The sequence below is a fragment of the Rhinolophus sinicus genome, chromosome 17, assembly GCF_057876585.1.
Source record: "Rhinolophus sinicus isolate RSI-liver-muscle chromosome 17, RSI-T2T, whole genome shotgun sequence".
NCBI lineage: Eukaryota > Metazoa > Chordata > Mammalia > Chiroptera > Rhinolophidae > Rhinolophus > Rhinolophus sinicus.
Genome location: NC_142517.1, coordinates 135,489,003 through 135,515,629, shown reverse-complemented (window position 1 = coordinate 135,515,629; position 26,627 = coordinate 135,489,003). Strand labels below are relative to the sequence as shown.

General features: G+C 33.2%; 1 protein-coding gene across 4 annotated transcripts in view; it reads left to right on the top strand.

Moving 5' to 3' along the window:
- Positions 1-26,627, top strand: part of LRP1B (LDL receptor related protein 1B) — a 1,805,568-nt gene that overhangs the window by 1,041,943 nt on the left and 736,998 nt on the right. For all 4 annotated transcript variants that reach the window (XR_012497488.2, XM_074335779.2, XM_074335774.2 and 1 more), the window contains exons 13-15: positions 6,165-6,384; positions 8,279-8,468; positions 21,801-21,923. Coding sequence is in view for 3 of the 4 variants with exons in the window: in XM_074335779.2 (XP_074191880.2) it covers positions 6,165-6,384; positions 8,279-8,468; positions 21,801-21,923 (533 nt within the window). In the remaining variant the exon portion in view is untranslated. The remainder of the gene's footprint in view (positions 1-6,164; positions 6,385-8,278; positions 8,469-21,800; positions 21,924-26,627) is intronic.

The following is a 26,627-nucleotide window of genomic DNA, read 5'->3' as shown; positions in this document are numbered from 1 at the left end:
TCAGAATGAAATGAATAGATTGCATATTTTATATGTATAATTGTTATATGTGATTTTTACCTCTTCCATGACTTACGTATCATTTTTCCAAAATAGCATCACAAAATGAATATTATTTATATCTTACTACATACATACCAAAAGTACTTACTTAATTAGGAAACATGTGCCTCCCTTCATAAACCAAGATACCAGATTACGGTTCCTAGAAGTATATGTGTTGAGAATAGCTGAAAATACAGTCAGGGTGCTTCTTCCTGGGTTGACACCTAAGCAGTGGATGAACTCTTGTATGTGTTTTTGTAAGGCATAATTATAAAGTAATTTCAGTAATTTTATGTGTAGATTCCATAATTATCTGTTCTATTTCTAGACTTTTAAACCAAATTATCTGTCTGACCTTTATCAAGGCAATCTTAATTTTAAGAGAAAATACTTATACCATGCTTTCTAAATCTACTTGAAGCAAGTTGTTTCAAATATGTCTTAAAAGATCCTCTTCCTTCTTTGTATTGTGTTAGAGAATATATTTTCTGATAGAGTTAAAGGGTGCTTGTGGTACTCAGAAAGAAGACACAAATATGGAGGTCATAGAATCATATGATTTGGAAAGCACTTTAGAGGCTACTAGTTCCATTTATCACTTAAAATGTAGGAATCCCCTTCAACACTACCCTTATAGGCAGGAATTCAGCTTAGCTTTCAAACCTATAGCATCTACATGGTTTATGATAGTTGCAGGGAATTCTGATGATGATTATTAATATTTTATCTTTTCAATGAGGTACTATCTGCATTATTGTAATATGTGTCTTCCAACTAACCTTATACTTGCCCCTAGTGCTACAAAGAATGACTCTCATATCTCTTCTATCCAACAGATCTTCAAATAGAATGCTGCTGTCATGTACCAACCTGTAAAACAAACACATATGTGCATGTATACGCATGTGTGTGTGTGTGTGTATATATATTTGTCCCTAGCAATATTCTATTCCCAGAGCTCTATGCTAGGTATATGGCAGCTAATAAAACAGGCATAGACTTAAACTTCATGAAACATTTTGTGTCATCTGCAAGGTAGGGAGTGGGAAGATGTAAAAATACACAAGTCCCAAATGAGCAACTCATGGAATTTCTCTAGACCAAAGTGATGGAAGAAAACAAACAGTTTTGACATGATGGACACTAATGATAGAAACTATTTAAATAGGTTTGCTGAAAGTCCTCTCCAAGGAGGCATCATGTAAGCTGAGACTTAATTGTTGAAAAGGAACAAGCCATGGAGAGTGAAGGAAAGAGTATTTCTGGTCAAGAAAATGGTACATTAGAAGACCTTAAGTTGTGCAAAAGCCTGTCAGAGGAACTGGAATGAAGATCATGAGGTTGGATTGTAGATAGCAAGGGGGAAAGTGACCTAAATGCAATTTGAAAGGAAAGCAGGGTTTCTTCCGGCATAATGAGAGCTTTGTACTTTTTCTTCAGTACAAGGGTAAAATAGAAACATGATATACTCAGATTTATATTAATTCATATTAAAAATAATGCTAATCTTATTGTCCTGTCGAGAATGGACTAGAAAATAGAAATGGAACCATGTGAATTTAATTGTCCAAATAAATGGTTCACCCTAATATATATATATATATATATATATATATATATATATATATATACACACACATATATATATATGTATATATATGTGTGTGTGTGTGTGTGTGTATATATACATATATACATATATACATATATACATATATACATATATACATATATATATATATATATATATGTATATATATATATATATATATATTTAAGAGGAAGAAACTTTAGTTTGGAAACCTCCGTTTAAAATAGCATAATATAACTTTAATCAAAATATTTCAGAAAAAATGATGTATTTATATTTTTTCCTACCTTCATACCTATTTGCAGCTGTACACAAAAGGAGAAAAATCTGTGATTTTTCTGTGATCACAGATTTTCTCTACCATAATTTTCTTGCTTCATAACCATTTGTAGAGTTAGTACATGATTTATTCATTTATTTTTTATTAAAATGTGTTTTTGATTAACTACCATAGAGATCAGTAGGAATCAGTAAGATAATAATTGTCCTCAAGAAGTTTATAATATGGTATGCTTTGTGTACACACTCCACACAGACACACACACACACACACACACACACACACACACACACAATTACCTATAAAATAAAACAGAATGGAATGCATGCTTTTCAGAAATTCAGTGAAGATTTAATTCAGAATTGAGCTTTAGAGGATGAATAGGATTTCCAAAATGATAAAGTATGTCCCAGGGACTTGGGGTGTGCCATCATAAGATTAGTCGCTGTTCTGAAGGGACAGCATAAGCAATTGTTTAGAGGCAGAGAAGTTAGTGGCAGTTTTGAGGAGAGATGAGTTCGTTAAAGCTAGAGTAGAGATTATGTGAAGGGACATAGTAGGAGATGAAACTAGAGCAAGCAGAAATCTTCAGTGCCATAATTAAAAGTTTGCATTTATTTTGCTGACAACAGAGTAATTGGAAGATTTTTAAAACAAAAGTCATATTTTTCAATTCATGATTTAGGAAGACAAGTTATAGCAGTATGACAGCTGTATGAGAAACAACCTCTTAGGAATTCCCTTTGAAAAGTGCTGAAAGATAGGCTGTAGCATTTGTAATAGGAACAGAAAAGTGGAGATTGAGACAGGAGGCACTGAAAGAATAGGACTGGCAGGCTTCAGTGACTGTTGAAATGGAGATAAAGCTGGAGGAGGAACCAGTTACGATGGCTGTTCTTAAGCTGATAGCTGTAGATGGACTCCTTCCTTTGTAATAATTTCACATTTCATAATTTATGTCAATAACTTAGAAAACTACATTTCCAGTTCTCAATTCTCAAAATATTCTCTATTTGAAATTTTCCAAAGCTAAGTGCCTATTTTCCCCCAAACAGTATCTTGCATATCCCTGTCTCAATTAATAGTACCACACCCTCTAGTTAACAGCTAGATATTATGTCGGCAACTAAATCGATTTTTTTCAATAGTAAAATTTATTTTACATCCATGTCAGTGAAGCTCTTGCGGATTTAGGCATTTCTAGAATTGACCACCAGATAATACAGTTTAATTTGGGGACATGATTAATATCAACAAAGCCAAGCTTAGTGTTACAGGATATAAATATGGACAAGAAATAATCCCTGTCCTTAATTATTTTAATTTTTAATTGGAACCATCGGATATACAGCACCATCAAATACAATAAAAGGCATAAGTACTATAAATTAACTTTCAAATGCCCCTAGGAAACAAAGGAAAGAGTCTATTTTGACAGAAAGGATAGGGATAAACTTAGTCAAAAATTGTATTTGAAGAGGCCTTGAAAAATAGAGGTACAATTTTTCTTCCCATATTATCAGAAGACCAGCTTAACAATTTTGATTTGATAAATAACCCGTGTCCCACCTATAAAAATATTTATATTAGTTTCTGCTTATTTTATAGATTGTATTTCATATTTTGTTTGTTTAAGAATCTTTATATTTGACATTGATTGTAAGGCTTTACAATATAATGTTTAATCAGATAATGAAATGGATAGATGATGTTCACATATGTAATCTCTGTCAGATTAACATCACTTAATTTTGTTTTCTTATATTTTGTTTGAACAAATAATCTTAGTAATAGATCAGATCATAAAAAAAATATTTCTTCAAATAGCAAAACAATACAAAACATGTTTAGAATACCCAGAATTATCCTTTCTTGTTGTATGCATATGTGTGTGCACATATGTGTGTGATTTGGATTAGGGAGTCTCCAAAAAAGTGTCACTATAATTTTAAAAAAAGCTAGAGGGAGAGATAATTATAAGCTATAAAATGATAAGAATGAAATTGCATTGATTAACCATATTTAAGATTTCAAAAAAGTATAAATAGAGAAGAAAAAGTTGCATATTTCCATTTTATGTAGTAGATTAATGTAGTGGAAGTCAAGCAGTTTTACCTAACTAATATAGGATTAAAACAAATGGAATGTCTCTTAGGTTTGTTCCTACCGGGTTTCCTCGAAAATAAGACCTAGCTGGACCATCAGCTCTAATGCATCTTTTGGTGCAAAAACTAATATAAGACCCTGTCTTATATTATATTAAAATAAGACCGGGTCTTATATAATATAATGGAATATAATATAATATAATATAATATAATATAATATAATATAATATAATATAATACTGGGTCTTATGTAAATTTTTCCTCCAAAAGATGCATTAGACGTGATGGTCCAGCTAGATCTTATTTTTGAGGAAACACGGTAATTTGTCCCAATAATAAAAGCACTTGAAAAACATACAGGACACAAGATAAGCATATTGTCATGTTTATGTCTAGAATTAGAATATATTTTGATTTAATAAAATTCACCAATCTCAATATACTCAATATACTTTCTAAGGTCTAAAAAAGACATATCAATATCATTGTAAACTGTTAGAATTTAAAAGAGCATACCATATTTTTCCTTGAATAATGTGCACCCATGTTTTTTGCCCAAAGTTTCCGGGGTAAAAAAAACTTTTGTTTTAATTTTTTAATTCAAATTTTTATTTGTTTACATTTAGGTACTTGTTTTTTGGTGTGTTTTTTTTTTTTTTGTATTATAAAGGAATTTGCATTTATCTTTTTAACATATTATGTTACAAAAAATTTATGTAACAAATAATTACAAAACTCAAGAACAGATACAAGCTACAAGAAACTTTATGTACAAATAACAAATTTATGATATTTACGCATCATAGAAGGCCAAGAAATCTTTGTCCTTGCAAGTCCGTAATAAGTTCAACAAAAACGATTATCGTGTTTCAGGGTATTATTTTGCATACGGGTATTGTTATTGATTTCTAGGATTACGCTTTTAACCCATAAGCATAAGTAAAATAATTATAAAATATTTATATAGCTATGGAGTTAGTACTACCCATGTATAATGCACATCCTTATTTTTCCCTCACCAATTTGAGCAAAAACGTGTGCATTATACATGGCAAAATATGGTAATTGGCATGAAATAATGAATGGTGTGTTACATCCTCAGTTGTCACAAATCTGCCTGTGTAGTTCACTCTAGGATTGTTAGTCATGGATACAAATTTTTCACAAATGACCTCAGAAATTCTTTAAGGTCCACAAAAATGTGTGAGGCAGAGGATCTAATAAGAGCATTTCTAGGGTAAGCAGCTTAGGAGAGCTTTGGCGCTTTATAAAGTGGTTTATGAGGTGACTGAATTAAAACCTACACTTTAATTAATAACTCAGAAACTTTCACATGACCCTCAAACAACGCAGGTGGAGGGTTTTAACCTTATTCATGAAGGAACTGCAGCATTAGCTCAAGGGCCCTTCTCCCACTGTTAGAGCTTACGCAGAAAGATTTGTTTTTAAAGGCAGATGCTTTTGTTTGAGATAGAAATTAAAGCTCAAAATCTCAAGGTCAGTCAACCTGCTGTTATTAAACTTATGTGCAGCTCAATCATCTTCTGTGGGTTTTGGGGTAATAATAAGCAGCAATAAAGTATAGATCATTTGCACCAGGAAGACAAATTAGACCTGGCCAAACAAATGCAATATGACTGTGCCTTTTAGAACAAAGACAACTCAACCAACAGTCTTAAAAAATAATAACTCATCTGAGATTAAATAAAGTCTGGAGTAGATCATTAACTGTGCCCTGAGTTCTCATGTTAGTCAACCTGCTTTTAATTACATAATTGATTATATGTTTCATGAAGTGGACAGCATTTAAAGATAATTAGTAATGCCTCCAAAACCATTTTCCAAACTTGATAAGAACACCAAAGAAAATTAATATTTGGCACTTGCTGTTAAGTTAATTAATCATTGCAGCCAATAAGTGTGGTAGTGGTGGTGGTAGTATTTCTGTACTGTGTCTAACTGGAGTCGGCTCCACTGAACAAACCTTTACTGCCTCCTTCTTTTAGCAGATAATGCATTTAGATAGGAGAAAAAACAGAATGTAATTAGGTTTTATGGAAGTGCCAAATCTGAGGAAGTGTCCCTCTGTACAACAGCTGGTCAAAATAACATGTGTACGTTCTTATTTGTAATGCCTTAGCTGGATGTATTGGACAGACTGGGAGGAAGATGAAATAGATGACAGCGTGGGAAGGATCGAGAAGGCCTGGATGGATGGCTTCAAGCGGCAGATTTTTGTGACTTCAAAGATGCTGTGGCCAAACGGTTTAACTCTGGACTTTCACACCAACACGTTATACTGGTGTGATGCCTATTATGATCATATTGAGAAAGTGTTTTTGAATGGAACTCACAGGAAGGTAAAAGACAAATGCTGCTGTTTTTAACCCACAGGCTTCTTTTTTTTCACAGAGCCTTGTTTTGTTGTGTTAAAAATACTTTCAAGTTTATTTTTACCCCTCTGAGGTGGCTGCCAATAGTCTCTGTGGGGTGGCTAAGGGAGGCTGAGCATTAAGCGATGCAGCTGGCACTTGCCTCCAGAACAGGCCCGGCTCACTGTGGTATGCCAGGATTTGTGAGATTTTTAAAAGAAGCTCTCAGGATATCAGAGCTGTTTGAAAATGCAGTTTTTCTACATTATTGATGAGTTTGCTGTGATCAAGCAACCCAACTCTTTTCAAATGTCTTCAATGTTTACAGCTGAAATTTAACTTATAAAGTATAAAAAAAGTAATTATAATGCATTTATTTGAATAAAAAAATTCATGACACTGGAATTGAAACCCAAGAATAAACTGAACTTTGAGCCTGTTGCTCTGCATAGATATCAACTTCCTCTTCCCTCTTTTGGTAGAATAATTGCAAAATGATTTTGAAATTCTTGGGTAAAATTGAGAATGCAGTTGACTGTATAACCGAGGTAGCACAGACAAAACATCACCTCAATATTTTATCTTAGAATTACCAAAGCACATATAACATTATGAAATGACTTCAACTGTTTGGTTAAATAATGGAAAGTGGAATGTTAGAAATTACCAAAATACTTTCTTTGACACTACACTTCCTGCATTTTTGGAGAGGAAAAGGGCACAATCAGCCAAGTCTATTCATTATGAATTCTGTTTGAGAAATAAATAGTATACTGATCAGTTAACACCATTTTAATCATTGGTTTAGTCTAACAGTACTAGAAATATCTTTCTCCAAATGAGTATAATTTATCGACATATAAACTAATGTCACATATTTAATAGGTTCTAAATAAATATTTAGGATACCTTTGAAGATGTTGATATGTAACACAGTGTACATAGCATTGTAATAGCCAGCATATTTTAGCTTGCATGGAGGTAAGAAAATAAGAAACAGTCTCAATTATTTGATGTATGAAAACTTGTTATTAAAAACCTCAGATAAAAGAAACAAAATTTGAATTGCTAACACTACATTATTTGGATAGCATCCTCAGTTTTCTAATATTAAATGAAGTGAGTACAAAATGCTTTTTCATATTACATATGAGTACAATATCATTTTATAAATGGTGAATATTATTGAAATATTCTTTATCTTCTACAACCCTACGTGTGAAGCAGGACCTATCACACGATTGCTCCATTTAAACAACAATATAAAACTGGAATGTTAAGAATACATCAAGATAATCAGAATTGAAATTAGTCTGTGAGCCTTGTTTATCTATTTACTCTACCAATACATTTTCCTATGTCCAAAATGAAAATCTTTATCTTCCTCTCTGTCATCTCCTAGATTTTTTCAATTTGCATTAACCCAATTAAATTGGAAGAACCCTTTCACTCCCAATGTCTTAAGACTATGGTGTATCCCTTGGCTATTGGATGAGCAATATTACAATGATCCTAATTATTCAGGTCAATTTCTATCCCAGGATATGATTCTAGAATATCATAAAGGAAAGATACAGGGAAGATTGTCAGGCAAAATAATTTTAATGCTTGCGTTTCTTGACCATATGTATAATGCCATACATTAGAGAATTTAAAAGGATGAAGTATAAATGGTCTCCTTCAAATAACATGTTCTAAAACATTTTTAAAAATAGGCTCACATTGTGAATCCATTTTTCAAATATATTGAAAGAAAATATAAGTTAAAGTATTAGGTAGAGCACTATCTGTTATACTTATTTGAATACCATTTTTCTCTAAATATTTAGTTATGTTTCTAAGGGTCAGTTCTGAATTTTCACAATGTGTTTATATTTTGCAGATTGTTTACAGTGGGAAAGAGTTGAACCATCCTTTTGGACTGTCACATCATGGAAATTATGTGTTCTGGACTGATTACATGAATGGTTCCATTTTTCAATTAGATTTGATAACGAATGAGGTGACATTACTGAGGCGTGAAAGACCACCCCTGTTTGGACTTCAGATTTATGATCCACGAAAGCAACAAGGTATTAAAAACCAAATCAAATTGCTTCCGAGTTTCACACATAATAGTACTTCACAGTAGTACAGAAAAGTTTTATTTTAACAGTGTTGCTAAAATTTTATGATAAAAGGTGTCTAGTTACCCCAAAGTCAGTCAAATGTTGGACTTTATTACTGAAAAAAATTATTTTATTTTTCAAATTAACCTGAGGGAGTAACAGGGAATTCTATATGAGTGAAATTAAAGGTTTTGTCCAAATACTTCCTTTATGATATCATCTTCACTGAAGAAGTCAGTTGTTTGAAGTAAAAAAGCTTAATGTTCTCAAAGAGTACCTATTATGAGCAGTTAGAAAAACTTTGAGTGGGAAAGGAATATTATGGGAAAATATTTAAAACTGCATCATATAAGGAAAATGGTATTTTTAAAAGTATCTTACTATATTTATCTGATTAGTTTCGTGTACATTTAAGGAATATTTAATTATTTTAGATGATATAAAAGTAAAATAATCTACCATGATATTCACATCTTATTAAAATCAGGTAATATATTATGTTTTATCGACTACATGAATAATTAATATTTATTAGGCCGTCCATAAATAGCCTGACTCAGAACTTAGGTATTAAACAAAAGCATTTGTAAGGTATGTGTTAGATTTTTCGGGTTATGAATCTAAAGTCATTGTTCCTTTTTGTAATGGAGATACCCTTGTGAAAATTTAATGAGCACACATTTCAGTACATTTAGGATGAAAATTATATCTTGAATTTATCAATGCACATGTTATCAATGGGAGTTATCTAGCAACAAGAGTTTTTGAAGATATTTCAGCTAAATGAGGGATATTAAAAGCAAACCATCTCAATCAAGGGTTTCCTTTTTTTATCTTCCCTACTGCATTAACATCACATCATTGGGATATAAATACAATTTTATAAAATAATGGAAATACATAAAGTGAGAAGTATGTACAGTTTCAATAGCTAATAAAAGAAAATTATCTTTAAAAAGAGTAAAAATGAAAGTACTTGAGATAGTATAAGCTATAGTTGAGGACAAGAAATAAACAATATAGCAATTGCCTGCATTGATCAAGTGGTAATATTTCCTCTTGCATTCACATCGACCCTGGTCCGCCTCACAACAACCATTATCACTTGTCTACTCTAAATCAGAATCAAGACTTTGAACAGGAACAACCGTTTTCATCTCCTGTAGGGTCTTCTTTTCAGAATTACTGTTCCCTCTAATTTCACAATCATTGGTTTCCTGAACATCATTACACCAATCAGTATACAATCACATTTCCTATTTCCATTCTCCTTAGATATTGCTTATCTTGAATGTCATTGCCAGACACCCTATAGCCAAATCCCATGACATTTTCACGTTTTCTTTAAATTTCTAGTTGTTTTAGAAAGTTGATCAATTAAATGCTACACATGGAATGAGATAGGTCCTGTCTTACTATAAAATGGACTTGGGCTTAAATCCAGATCCTAACACTTTCTCCTTCTGAAACTTTGGACACATGATAAAAATTTAACAAAGGTAAGAAATGATTTCTTCATAAAATTCCTACAAGAAATAAATAATTATTTGTTATACAAAAGTAAAATTTAGAACAATTTTATCTGTGTTTTATATTAATTAATTTGCCTTTACAGTTTCTTAATCTGGAGGCATATATTTGTAAGTTTCCTTTCATATAAGCATTTCAAGTAAATATTCAAAGGAGTAATGTTTCACAATCATATACAAAAATATATGCCTCTGATAGGATATGAGGAATATATTAGGTTTTCCAAGCAGTGTCACTGACATATAATTATTTAACGCTATCCCTTGGATACACAGTGTTTTTTAAAAGTACTTTAAAGCTTAATTAAAGACACATTAAAATGGAAACTTAGCCCTGATTACTAACCTGTTTGTACAACATTTATTGTGGAAACCATTATGTTCTGTTTTACTGAGATAATGTGTTCAGCCAAACTGATTGAAAAGCTTTCATTAACTTAGATGAAATAATCAATTAATTTGACTTTTCTACTCAGTTTTCATGTACCTAAGAATTGACTAGGTATATCTGAATCTTTTGAACAGACAATACAATATGGAAAGTATGTCTAGTCAACATCTTTTTTACTCAGTCAATAGACATTGAAATTTGATAACCTTCTTAGGATCTAATTTTTTAGTATATTTTACTGCATTAATCAAAGTAGCTAGATTACAAAGTAAAATGCACTCAGATGTTCAAATACAAACATGTTATCTTACCATGTTATAATTTTGTCTCAGTGGTGTTCTCGTTGGATTTTTTGAACATGAGATATTACTAAATATTTAAAAACGTATAATTAGTGGCCCATAAACTTTAGTTATATACTGTCTTGTTATTCTCTTTTCTCTAAGGATAAAATAGTTGCAATTAAATAGAAAACCAAACCCCTAAGTAGTACATATCATTATTCTTCATGGAATGGAATAAGCTAGTCTTATATAGCTTTGTACTATCTCTCTCCCTGTCTTCTTTCTTTCATTTGTTTCTCTATGAGAAACTATGTTATATCACTTTATTTCTAGATACATATAGTAGTACATATAGTCTATATTTACTTATATCTAGTATTTATACATATGTTTGTAAACATATATATATATATATATATATATATATATATATATATATGATTGATAGATAGTATCATACATACATACATGCACATACACACACACCACCATCACCACCACCACCACCACCAACAACAACAACAACAATACTACCCCACAGGAATACCATGAAAAAATATTCATGAATGCTATTAATGTAATATCTAAATCCTTTTAGACTTGATGTCAAAAAATAAATCAACTAATTTGAGCTCTCCAGATCAGGAAAGACTCTTATCAAATGTTTTGGTAACATCAGCTTATTTTAGGAAGGTAGACATATCACCATACTAAACAAAAGCTACCTCTAGGAATGAATTCCTAAATAATTCTTAGGTATTTAGAGTCAAAATGTTTTTCTCCCATGCTACTGCTGTTTCTTCTGATTTAATTGATGAGTTTTCCTTCTTTTCTATTTACATTTGATATGTAGAACAATTTTTATAACTCTCTCCTGAAATCCCTCATATAAAGCACAACAATGGTATAAAACTAACACACTTTTGCCTTTTTATCCTGTAGGTTTAGAAGCACACTTTTATTTTTCCCACAGGTGTGAGAAATTAATTAGGTATAAATTCTAAAAAGGGTTTAGAATATTATTCTTAATCAAAATTAAGTATAATATTCTATAAAGGGTTGATGAATGGTATCCTGAATCAAACTAAAATTAATAAATTAGTTTCTATGTTAAATATATGATATTTATTAACTAATTAACTGTCATTATAACTTCCAGAAGGTAGGCTAAACATTTTTATTTAAATCTCATAAAAGACATTTAATATGAGTACTACTGATTTTTATTATACATATGAGAAACGCAATGATCAAGTAGATGTAGCAATTTGCTCTCAAGAAAAAATGAGCCAGGGATAAACTGGAATTTGAATTTAGGTTTTTCTGACCGCAAAGTATTTTTGTGTGATTAATTTATGCCACCAATATTTATAAAAAAAATATAACTGCTGCACTTTCAGACAGAAGTAAAGGAACATTTGTTTTATTTAGTCATATTTTTATCATTGATCAATTTCGTATTCAAAATTTTTTTAAAGTTCTCCTTGATTACCTTTATAGAACCCAGGATTCAGAGATCTTAAGTTACAAAACACTGCTATAACTGGCACAGCATTTTTTAATTTAATGCATGACATGATTATTAGCTACATTATTTGACAGCTCTAATAAGATTTAGATTTAGTGATAGGGCCATCATCACAAAACTTTTTTTCTTTTCAAATTTCCTATTTTGGAGATGTATCATCAAAACTAACCCAAAATACTAACTAGGCTCTAATAGAGTACACACACACACACACACACACACACACACACACACACAGTTTCAAAGAAGTGAAAGCTAAGCACATAATTCTACAAGAGAGAAAAAAGTAGACACATTTTGTCCTTTCCTCAGATTGACATGATTCAAAGTTGATTCTTCTGAAACTATGCTAAATGGAATATATAATTCATCTGGACTGAGGATCCCACTCCACTAGTGTTTATCTAACTTTTATAGTGAATGTGAAGTCTAATTTCTCAACTGCAAGCCAAACCATCTCTCCATCAAATAGAAAAGAGAAAATCCTGAGGAACAGTCCAAGATGGAGGATAAGATAAACACTATGCCTGCCGCCTGCCAGGATCACATCAAAATTACAACTAAATTATAGAATAATTTAAATCTCAAGAATCATCTGAAAAAGAGCTGAACAGAACCCCATAACTAAGGATATAAAGAAAAGACCACATTGAGACTGGTAGGAGGGGTGGAGACATGATATGGGCTGACCACAAACCGACAGGTAGTTGTTGAACACTGGGAGGGACATTTTGGTGGCAGAGGTCCCCTGAAGAGGAAGGAGTCCCAGCCACACAGCCCAGTGGCCCTGTGCCAGGAAGAAGAGTGCCCACAACATCTGGCAATGAAAAGCAGTGAGGACTTTGTCCATCCCAGTGAGAAAGAAGGTGGTTGGAAACCCAGGCATCCTCTTACAGGACCCATTCATAGACTCCCTTGCTTTCAAATACTCACCTGAACTCCAGTGGAGGGGTGGCAACTCAAGAGGTGCCAGACACATGGGGAAAGAATGAGTTGTGTGGCTGTGGAGTAAGGGCTGGAGGTACAGTGTCATTGTCCCTGTGTGGAGCCTGCCTCTTGTGTAGCCTAAAAGAGGGTACCATATTTTCTATGTTGAACCCTCCCCCAAATCTGAGATTTCATCAGTCTGGTAAAATCCACACATGTGCACCACCTTCGTCAAGCCTTATTCTGTCCAGATCATGCTGCATTGCTCCTGGGCACTCTTGTCTCCTGGGCAGTCAGACCCATACCACAAACTGTAGAAGATTTTTACAGCAGTGGATGACCCGCGGTGGCCTGGGGAACTACTGATGGCAGACAGTCAGCCACAACTTGAGATTCAGCCTCTTTTGGGTATCTCTTGGGGATCTGCAGACCTGATGAGAGTGGTGGCTGGCTGTGGTGTTCTCAGGGCAGTTTGCAAAGTAGTCACAGGCCGGCACTGGTGCAAGAACCAAATCTACGTTAACATTATAAAAACCTTAGCCCACACTCCATGACTCTCTGGAATCCCACCCAGCTAGTGCTGCATCACTGGGGGAACTCTCAGCACCTGGGAGGCTGGACCCACCCCACAAGCTGCAAAAACCTTTTATAACAGTGAGTGGCCCAAGGTGGACTAGGGAATTTTGGTGGCATTCAGTCAACTACAACTAGCACTACAGTCTCTCTTGGCAGAGGGTGGCCTCTCAAGGTTCTGCACTCCTGAGGAGAGTGGTGGCTGGCTGTGTTGTTCTCAGGGTATTTTGTGAAGTAGTCACAGGCTTGGCACTGAAATAAGAACTGAATGTACATTAAATTTGTTAAAAAAAAAAAGAAACACAGGCCATAATTCATGACTCCCTGGGACCCCTCCCTGCCCATCTAGTTGCTACATCATTGGGGATACTCTCAACACTTGGTCAAACAGTCCAGCCCATGCACCTAAGGAGGCTTCTTCAATGGCTCAGACTTAAAGGCAGCCAGCAGGTGGCAACAGGCCTAGGGGGTCCCTGGGCCTTTTGCTAAGCTGCCGCAGATCCAGTACTCATGGCAACCAGCCTTGTTTCACCCTACCAAAACATGAGGCTACCCCTACATTTCTCCAGGTCCAGCATAGGCAGCAACCGTCCACTTATACCTTTATGGCATCTGTAACATAGCCCCAGGCCAGTCACAGGCAAGGCTGAAATTGTCCTGTACAGAAACCCCTCCCAAGAGACACCAGAAACAAAACACGACTGCAGGCATCAAAGCATACCAGAGTACTACATGGTTAGCCCCACAAGCAGCACACCCAAAGGGTGGTCTCAATAGGCAAAATAGCCCGCTGGGGTAAATCCCACCTTTGAGGGGTCAGCCCCCACAGAGCAACTCATACACTGTGGCTGTAGTAATACACACAGCCAGTTAGCCTGGGAGTCAATGCTACCCATTGATTCTCCAAAAGCAATCAAGGCTCAACGACAACAAAATACACAAACTACACACAAGGGAAAGTCCTGGAACAAAGGCACAGGTGATCAGGGAGACTGCACCACTGGACCACATGGGACAAATACTACATAAGGCCACTCAGCAAAGACTGAGAGACATAGGAAATCTACCTAATACCGTGTTTCCCTGAAAATAAGACCGGGTCTTATATCAATTTTTGCTCCAAAAGACACATTAGGGTGTATTTTCAGGGGATGTCTTATTTTTTCATGTACAACAATCTACATTTATTCAAATATAGTCATGCCATCTTCTGGAACATCGTCAAAAATGTACTAAATGCGTCTGTCTGGCTGATGATCTTAACTGGGGCTTATTTTTGGGATAGGTCTTATTTTGGGGAAAACACGGTACATAGAAACAAACATAGAGACAGCCGACAAAGACACATGTCCCAAATATAAGAACAGGGGAAACCTCCAGAAATAGAACTAAATGAAATGGAGGCAACAAACCTACCATAGACAGAGTTTAAAACACTGGCTATAAGAATGCTCAAGGAACATAGTGAAATTTTGAACAGAGAGATAGTAAGAATAAAGAAAGACATAGAAACCATAAAAAATAACCAGTCAAAAAAAAAAAAATGCAATAGCTAAAATGAAGAATATAGTAGATTCAACAGCACATTAAATGAAGCAGAGGATTGAATCAGCGATTTAGAAGACAAGGTAGCAGAATACACCCAAATGAGACAACAAAAAGAAAAAATAATAATAGAAAAATGATAATCATTTAAGGGACCTTTGGGACAATATCAAGTATAACGACATTCGCATCATAGGGGTACCAGAAGGAGAAGAAAGGGAGCAAGAATTTGCGAACCTCTGTGAAGAAATAATGAAATTTTCCTCAAACTGATAAAGGAAATAGACATACAAGCCCAAAAAGTACAGAAAGTCCCAAACAAAATGAACCCCAAAATACCCACACCAAGACACATAATTAAAATGGAAAAGGTTAAAGGCAAAGAGAAAATCCTAAAAGCAGCAAGAGAAAGAACTAGTTACTTACAAAGGAGCTCCCATAAGACTGTCAGTTGATTCCTCCACAGAAACATTACAGACCAGTAGGGAGGGACAGGAAATATTCAAAGTGATGAAAAGCAAGGACGTAGAACCAAAACTACTCTATCTGGCAAGGCTATCATTTAAAATTGAAGGAGCAATAAAGAGCTTCCTAGACCAGAAAAAGCTAAACATATTCATTACCACCAAGTCAATATTACAAGGAATATTAAAATGACTTCCTTAAGAAGATCAGGGGAAACAAAAAGACAAACAAAAGAAGATAAAAATATGAATAATTAAAATGGAAATAATTATGTACCTATCAATAATCACTTTAAATGTAAATGGATTAAATGTTCCAATCAAAAGATATAGGGTAGCTGAATAGATAAGAAAACAAGACCCATGCATATGCTGTCTACAAGAGATCCACATCCGATTGAAAGACAAACTTTTAGTGATAAAGGGGTGGAAAAGATATTTAATTCAAATAGAGATGAGAAAAACTGCAGTAGCAATACTTATATCAGAAAAAACAGACTTTAAAACAAATACTTTAAGAGACAGAAAGACATTACATAATGATAAATCAATCCAACAAGAGGATATAACCCTTATAAACGTTGATGCACCCAACAAAGGATCACCTAAATATATGCAACAAATATTGACTAACATAAAGGCAGAGATTGACAGTAACACAATCATAGTAAGGGGGTTTCACACCCATGAACACCAATGGACAAATCTTCCAGACAGAATCAACAAGGAAACAGCGGCTTTAAATAACACATTAGACCAGATGGATTTAATTGATATGTACAGAGCATTTCATCCCAAAGCAGCAGAATATACATTCTTTTCAAGTGCACATAGCAGGTTTTCCAAGATAGACTACATGTTAGACCACAAAACAAGTCTCAATAAATTTAAGAAGATTGAAATCATATAACTGTCGTCTCTGATCACAACAGTTTGAAACTAAAAATCAATTAGAAGAAAAAACAAACAAACAAAAAACAATAAAAACAACAACTCAAAAACACACAAACACTTGAATGCTAAATAACATGCTACTAAATAATGATTTTGTCAACAATGAGATCAAGGAAGAAAACAAAAGATACCTTAAGACAACTGAAAATGAAAACCCAATGACCCAAAATCTATGGGGCACAGCAAAGTCAGTCCTAGTAGGGACATTTATAGCAATACAGACCTACTTAAGGAAACAAGAAAAATTTCAAACAGTGTCATTTTACAACTAAGGGCACAGGGTAAAGAACAGCAAACAAAGACCAAAGTGAGTACAAGGAAGTAAACAATAAAGATTAGAGGAGAAATAAACAAGATAGAGGCTGAAAAAGAAGAGAAAAAATACAAGAGATCAATGAAGTCAAGAGCTAGTTTTTTGAAAAGATAAACAAAATTGATAAACCTTTAACCAGACTCATCAAGGAAAAAGGAGAGAGGACTCAAATAAAAGCAGAAATAAAGAGAAGTGATAACAGACACCACATGAATACAAAATATATTAAGAAACTACTATAAGCAACGATATGTCAACAAGTTGGACAATCTGGAAGAAATGGATAAATTCCTAAAAGCATACAATATTTCGGGGCTGAATCAAGAAGAAACAGAAAAGAGGAACTGACAAATTACTACTAGTGAAATTGAATCAGCTCCCAAGGGGGGAGATTTTCTGGATTAGATGGCTTCACAGGTGAATTTTACCAAACATCCAAAAAACAATTAACACCTATTCTCAAACTATTCAAAAAAATTCAAGAGAAGGGAAGGCTCCCTAAGTCATTTAAAGAGGTCATAATTATCCTGATTGCAAAACCAGACAAAGACATTACAAAAAAAGAAAACTACAGGCCAATATCCTTAATGAACATAGATGTAAAAAGCCTCAACAAAATATTAGCAAACAGAATTCAGCAATACTTTAAAAAAATCATACATCATGACCAAGTGGGATTCATTCCTGGTGTGCAAGTTTGGTTCAGTATCTGCAATCAATTAATGTGATACATTACATAACCAAAATGAAATATAAAAATCATATGGCCATATCTATAGATGGAGAAAAAGCATTTGACAAAAACCAGCATCAATTTATGATAAAAACTCTCAGCAAAGTGGAAATACAGGGAATATATCGCAACATATATGACAAACCCACAGCTGATATCATACTCAATGGGGAAAAGCTAAAAATATTGACCTTAAGGTGAGGAACAAAACAAGGATGTCTACTTTCACCACTTTTATTCAGTATACTACTGGAAGTCCTATCCACAGTAACCAGAGAAGAAAAAATAAATAAAACACATTGAAATTGGAAAGGATGAAGCAAAATTGTCATTATTTGTAGACAGTATGATACTATGTATAGAGACTCCCAAAGATTCCACCAAAAAACTGTTAAAATCTATAAATGAATTTAGTAAAGTAGCAGGATACAAAATTAATATTCAGAAACTGGTTACATTTTTACACACCAGTAACAAACTATCAAAAAAAAAAAAAAAATCCAATTTACAATTGCATGAAAAAAACCCCAAAAACCTAAGAATTTAACCAAGTAAGACTTGTACTCAGAAAATTGTAAGACATTAAAGAGAGAAATTAAAGAAAATACAAATAAATTGAAACATATACCATATATATCTAGTATTCCACTGTACATATTAGATTAAGATAAGTCATTGTTTCAATTTAGGATTAATGATAATAGTTATTATTATTATTATTATTATTATTACAGTTTATAAATAAATAATCGTTATATGAAATCCTTATTTTCAACAATGATTTTTTTCTTATTTCTAGATATTAGAAAAGTCATATACATGTCATTGAAACACTTAGATCCTCGGTATCCCCACCTGCAAATTAGATAAAAACCTACCTTATGAGTGTATAATAAAATTTAATTAAATTAAATATTTTACGTAACTAGACCTAGTAAGGTACTTAATGGATTTTCAATAATGATAGCTGTCAATGTTTATAAACTATTTTATTGATATTTATGTGTAATTTTTAATTGTATTAAATTTATTGAGGGTGATATTGGTTAATGCAATTATATAGGTTTCAAGTGTACAGATCTATAATACATCATCTGTATATTGCATTGTGTATTGTTCATCACCTTAAGTCAGATCTCCTTTTGTCACCATATTTTTTACCTGCTTTAATTGTTTCAACCTCCGTTCCTCCCCAGTTTCCCTTTGGTAATGAACATAATGTTGTCTGTATCTATGAGTTTTTATTTGTTTGTTTGTCTTGTTCATTTCTTGCTTTCGGTTTTATATCCCAGCTACCAGTGAAATCACGTTTGTTTGTTTTCTTTTTATTTCTCTGTCTGACTTATTTTTCTTAGCATGATATTCTCAAGATCCATCCATTTTGTCACTAATGGCAGTTATTATCTTTTCTTATGGCTGAGTAGTATTCCATTGTGTGTGTGTGTGTGTGTGTGTGTGTGTGTGTGTGTGTATATATATATATACACACACACACACACACACATATATATATATAGTCTCATCTTCTTTATCATCTATCAAAGGACACTTCAGTTGTTTTCATGTCTTGGTCACTGTGAATAATGCTGAAATGAACATAGGGGTACATATATCTTTAGAAATAAATGTTGTAAAAAATTTGGGGTACATACCCAGAAGAGGGATTGCTAGGTCTTATGGTAATTCTGTTATTAATGTTTTGAGGAATCTCCATACTATTTTTCATAGTAACAATTTACATTCCCACCAGTAGTATATGAGGATTCCTTTTTCCTCACAGACTCTCCAACACTTGTTAATACTTGTCTCAATAATTGCTAGTTTAACAGGTGTGAGGTGGTACCTCATTGTGGATTTGATTTGCATTTTCCTAATAGCTAGTGAAGATGAGCATCTTTTCATATATCTGCTGGGCATTTGTATGTCTTCTTAGGAGAACTGTCTGTTCAGGTCCTCTGCCCATTTTAACACTGTTTGTAGTCACTTAATCATTTTTTCAAGATAATATTTTTATATGAAAAGTCTTGTAAGATTTTGAAATTCAATAAAAATGTATTACATGAGCGCTATTGGAAATATGTTCAAGTAATAAATTTTAAAATACATTAGAATGCTATTAAAATAAAAATAAAATCTAAGAAATTTCAATGACAAATGTGGAAATATTCAAATTAATTTAGGTTTTGAATTTCTATCATGACAGGACAAATGCCAATTCCTCTCTTTTAGTATATAGTATTCACAGAAAAGGGATATATTTAAAAGTTGGAATAATGATAATTTATTTCTAATTACTTCAAGTGTATATTCAGTGAGACTGGTAGGTATCAGTCATGGTATTAAGTTGAAATATATTTAGCAGTTATTTTTAATATAAAAATATGTCCTAATATATTGTTTTCAGTACTTTTTTTTCTGTTTTAAATTCTTCATATATTTCTCAAAATATTTTGAATTCTAATTTTACAGAATCTAAATGCTACTAAAATATTGAATATACAATTTAATCTTATATATAATGTGCATAACATAGAACAAAGCATCCTATGAAGTATTATATTTTTATTTCATGACCATGAAATAAACATGACTATATATGGAAGCTGCTTAAAAAATTTCTGCATTTGCTGCTGGAAAAAGGCTGAGCTAAGCATAATTATCCTGTAAATTTAGAAATTGATGCTTTATCTTGAATTATTAACTTCCTTAGCTTTCACGTATATTTTTTATAAACATAACAAATATAATTTACTTTTCAGAATAATACAAAAATGATTATATACTTTAGGTCGTTTCTTCTGATCTGTGGCACATGATAATCTATAGGGATCAGTTAAATATTTATTGCATATAGCAACATATTGAGGGCTTTTAAAAAATATTCATTTCTCTATAATCTCTACATAGCACATCCAACCCCTGAGGCTCACAATAAAATAACCTAGTCTGTCACTTTAGTCATTTCTTTAGCACTTGTGCTTTAACCGCCAATGCAATTTTAATCATTATATTATGATATATGTCCAAGTAGTTAAAAGCTCTTTATTTTTAAAATTTGAATAAGATCTTCTTATATAATCAAAATGTCATTTAATAATACATTGAAAAACTTAACAGTGTAAAATACTCTGACATTTTCACTGCAAGTTGGATTGCTAGAGTTCTCTGTAACTATTCTACACATATATAGCTAAGAAAATACACTTTCCTCTTTGCCTTTCCAACTTGTAGGGATAAATGGCATCAAAATAATGATTACCCAAACTTTATTTACTCTTACCTACATCTTTATAAAACAAAGTCTCTAGTCTCTTCAAAATTTTACCTCAGTTATATCCGAATCCCAAAGGGTGTCTCCCATATGTACATAAATAATAGCCTATGAATTTCTCCTTGTGACTGCTTTATTGATGTCTGTCATGCCTCATCAGTGCCTCTGCTGTTTAGATCCAATGGGACAGCACTTTTACCTTCGTGCATTGTACATTCTCCTAGTACTAGCAAGGCTGCTCATTTTTAAGGCTTCACATATAGTCTGTGTTCCTTGGGGTCCTCAATGCACAGAAATTCCAATGTACTCCTTGCACAAGAGGGAAAAATATCCCACCCCTTCCCCAGGGCTCACTTGTTTTCTGTTCACTTGGTATCCAAAGCCACATTTCACCTCTTGGTGATCTACTTTCCAAAGATCTCAGACTTGAGTCCACTAGGACTAATCTGGGAAATGATCCTAAACTGACTAGAAGCCATTCTGTCTTCTCTATTCTTCCTCTCTCCTGGTACCTAACTGCACACAGACCTGTGTCTCCTACAACCAACATGCTAAGTCCTCTCATGTACCAGTACACCATATATTTTCAAACATTTCTGAATTTCATTAAGGACTCAATAGGAATTCTGACTACAATAATTGATATGTAATATACATATGTATATATATCCACATATACACATATATGTAGGCATATTTATGCCTACATATATCTCCTAAAAAGAGCGGGCTAACTTTGGATGGAAGCAGTGTTCTCTGACAACGTGCATCACTCTTCTTGCAGGCGAGAACATGTGCCGAGTAAATAACGGTGGCTGTAGCACACTGTGCTTGGCCATTCCAGGAGGCCGAGTATGTGCTTGTGCTGATAATCAACTTTTAGATGAAAATGGGACAACTTGCACATGTAAGTATCTTTTCTTGTTACACTCATTGGTCATGTGTGTCATTTTGAAAAACGGGAGCAGATACAACCAAAGGAATTAAAATCAAACTTAGAGAAATTCAGGTAAGTACTTTGGTATAATTTCCTTGAGACTACAAATAAGTAAATGAATTAATTTCTAATGTACAGATGAATAATGATAAGCACAAAGTTTTACAGAGTAGCCTGCTGCATGTAGTTTAATAAAATAAATAAGTATATGCCGCAGAAGAAAATACTTAATAAAATTGTTATGGAACCTCAATATCAATAAAACCTAAAAATGTGTAGTTCATAGATGAAATGGTGATGCACATCATAGGCCCTAAATTACTGTAAATAGCTTATTAAGCTCAGTTATTTATATCTGATAGTGAAGAGCAAGGAAAGAAGTAAAGAAGAGACTTCCAGAGAATTTCTAGACTTTGACAAAATAGTGAATTAACTACATTGATTAACCTGGATTAAAATTACTTTATAACTTTTGCTGACCTTCCTCAATTTACTGCATCTTGTTATCAAAATGGGTCCCTTTTGAAATGTATCTTCTCTACACATACCATTTCCCTTCAGCACAGTAACAATGCCCTGCAGATGTTGATTGCTATATAAACATTTCTGGAATGATTACATTTTGATTTGTGTGTTACTCATGATTCCTCAAAGACATAGAACCAATAGGGTGTGTGTGTGTATGTGTGCATGTGTATGTGTGGAGAGAGAGAGAGAGAGAGAGAGAGAGAGAACGAGAGAGAGACAGACAGACAGATAGACAAAAAAATGTATACACATTTTAAAAAAGGAAAACTACTAATGGTAATACTCAATATATACCAATAACAAAAGATGAATACGTCATGTTTGACTTTTGCAATTACAAGAGGTGTTCAAAGTAGTTATCAGCATAATTTTAATAGTTTTTTTTTCCTTTTTTAAAATATGTATACATTTTACATCTCTGGCCAAGCTTTGTTTTTCCTCCTCATTTTTAGAAGGATTTTAAAATTTACATATAAGATAATTCCTGTAGAAAATAATTCTCTGAGGTATACTTTCTTGGGAATCATCAGGTGGTTTTCCTTCCTTTGTTCTGTGGTGTTATTTTACAGTTCTTATTTAGTTGTTTATTTATCATCAAAGGAGATCATTAAGAACCATAATTTTCGATAGACAGGGAGTAAGCATTGCTTTGAACAACATAAAGTCAGTCCAGTTGCCTGCAAAGCTAATTATTATCTTAACTATGAAGATGAAATGTATGGTTTATGTGCATATTTCTTAGTTTAATTTTTAATTTCTACCACAGATTCATATAAAATTATTTTCCTGGTATAAAATAAGGTCATTTCTATCCCAGCTAAATGACTTTTACATCTTGAACTGATGAAATGCACACACACACACACACACACACACACACACACACACACACACACACAGTAACCTTTATAAACCTCTATCAGGCCTCATCCTGCCTTTGCTCTACCCCCAGTCTTCTTCTTTAGGATGCACTGCAAGTCTCTCTCTCTCTCTCTCTCTCTCTCTCTCTCTCTCTCTCTCTCTCTCTTTCTCAATCTCTCTCTCTCTCTCTCTCTTTTTTTTTTGTAGGAACAGACCTTACAGTCAGCACTGCAGCAGCAAAGGGTCGCTCTTCCTACCTTAAAATACACAGGCTTATCCAATTCTAGTGACATAACTTAGAGAGACTTCTGGTTTAATATCCAAATCTAGTCCTATTTGTTTTGTTAAAAAAAAAAAAAAAAAAAGAAAAAAAAAGTCAGTTTCCTTACGACAGTGTTGATAGAATGATCAAGAGTCTGAATTCTCAGGATCTTTGAGTTTTCACTCTTCATCTTTGTTTTCATAGTGGGAAGCTGAACGGAATGTATATACATCTGGTATTAATACCTGCATGCCTTTTTAAGCTTTAAATTTCCTATTAGTTTTTAAATTTTGTATGAATTTTAATTATCTGGATCATGGCCTCCAAATTATGTTCCATTCTTATGCCTAATTATAAACTTATTAACTCCTTATTACTTGGCATATTTATACCTATGTCAATATTTATGTAGAAAATATATTGATCACTGGATATCTCTGTGTAAATAACACCAACATAATACAAGAAGATAAGAAAGAAAATCATTTCATCTATAATTGTTACACTAAACAATGATAAATTAATAAAAACAGGTGTGTTTTTATTTAAGAATTTTTTGCATTTGGCTGTTAAAAATTCTACAATCTTTAATATAGTATGCAACTTGCACAAGTTTCTTTCAAATGTAAAAATCAAGAGACATAATATAGTAAATAATATCTTGCAAAGAACTCAAAGTGTGCTTAAATAAATTATTCCAGTTTCTACTTTTTTATGGTAAAGGTTGTTTAAGGATATGTTAGTCTTAATTTGCAGATAAGGAAATTAAAATGAAAAAGGACTACAAATAAAATCCATGGTTGCATAATATAGTGCAAAACAAATTATCAGTGTGTCACTAACTTCTCATTATTCCTCTGGGATTCTGATTTAGTTTAGGCTAGATAATAGTTTTGTGAACTGCTCTCAACTGGATTAGCTTTGTAATCTGAGCTAACAAGCAAAACAAAAATACATGCACAACCATTGAGATATGATCATCTTGGTTTCAGTTATCCTCATTGAATTGACATCAAATGAAAAAAACCCACTGGCAGATGGTCAGGCCAGAATTAAACACCAGCGTTTGTTTCTCAATGAACTTGCAGCATAAGGCTATGCCAGAAGTGGCATTCACCCAGCAGAAAAATATTAGCATGCTACATGATTGATTAAGGATGAATTCTAATGCCATGCCTGGAAGGAATCAAGAATGAGAGTAGGCTGGACTCTTTGTCCTTGAGAATTTTGTGTTTCCTGGTCAAATTCTCTCACAATTAGAAATGAGTCCAAGTGTAGCATAGTAACTTGGAACTTACTTCCTTGGAGAAGCATATGTAAAGCCGGTTGATCATTTATCAAGTGAGTTTTTGTTTGTTTGTTTGTTTGTTTGTTTGTTATCTTGAGGCCAGTATGACAAAAATCACAACATACAAAATTAATCAATGAGCACATGGATAATCCCAAGAAAGTACAATAAACTCCGAAAAAGATGGTAGTTACTATTTCTTAAAATAGCAGGATAATTTTTTCTAGAGTAATGAGGCAGTGATTCTTTAGATTTCTCTTTAGTGGCCTGAAAGAAAAGACAGAACTTTCCAATATATCTTACTCCCACGAGAGCAACTTAAACGTTGCAAAGATATTGGTCATCCAAGGGTAGGATTGCACAATTTTATGTCAGTGGTACTCTGTGACCTTCTTCACCTTCTGGAACACCAGATATATTCCTCTGTCAAAAACAGCACTCCACTGTGGCTGAGCCATTTATCTGTTCAGCTGTGACAAGCCTTATGTTCTAGGATATATGCAATCTAATGTGTAGTAAAAAGTTGAAGGCAGTAAAAAGTTTAGAAGCCCCATCAAGATGAATATTTATGGCCTTCTGTGCATAGGAAATCACAGAAGATTATGTACCACTTAGGTTGGCTGCTCAGAAGACCACTCTATCTAATGAAAGGTCACCCCGCTATGGTCTAAAAGACAAACTTCAAGTTTTCTGTTTTTTCTCTCTTCGTGCTCAAGTAAAGGGATAGTTAGAAATTTTGCACTCTCAAAACGCAAACATAAACAATTTGTTAAACGAATAAACATGTTCTAGTGTGAGACTTGCAGGAACAATAGGAACACTTTATTTTATTTTTTGTACTAGGACTAATGTTACATAATCTTAATAATAGTCAACAGCAAAACATCAGTTGAGAGAGGAGATAAGAATTAGTTTAGAATAGATTATCATTCTAGGGTTGAACAAAAGCAAAATTAGAAACATAGCACTTATTCATGGGCACCACAGCTTATTAAATCAAGGTCAAGAACATATGTATTAAGTGTACTTGCTGTGCTGAGATAAAAATATGAGATAATTCAAAACCAAATGAAAATAAAAGCTAATTAGCAGGGTTTCTTCCTTTACTTCATAGTGATCTGGTTGTTAACTCCAGCCATCACTCTGCCAATTTTTACCAAAGAAAATAATTAATTCTAGGATTCAATCTCCCTTTATAATGTATTGATGAGTCATATGGAAGCCTTCTAATTTCAATGCTATAACAGTAAGTATTCTAGGATGCATGAGAACCGGCAATTCCTTTCCAGGCATGCCATGATTTATGCAATTTTATTTTTGATCCTGATTAAGTTAAAGAATTATTTATTACTTTGTCAGTTTTCTTACTGGTGAGATTCAGTTATAATATTTTTTCTACTAGTGACCATGATGGCAGAACCACAGATTTTGCATCAGTTTTCAAATTCAAGTGCAAAGCACAACTCTGAATCAAAGCTTGCAATTCTAACATTTGTTAATATACTGAAAGAAACGTATGACTCCACCCAAACTCTCAAGTGCTATATTGGTTCAGTCATATTATGTGTTGGAACAAAGTGACATGCATGGAGCTTTTCCTATACATACACTGTTTTGGTTGTGGGGAGAAATTTTATCATTGTCTCTTTCTCTCTACATGTTGGTCTTTTTGCCCTTAAATTAACCTAAATTAATCTATGTTCTTGGGTGATCAGAGAAGATCATTAGCTGTTGA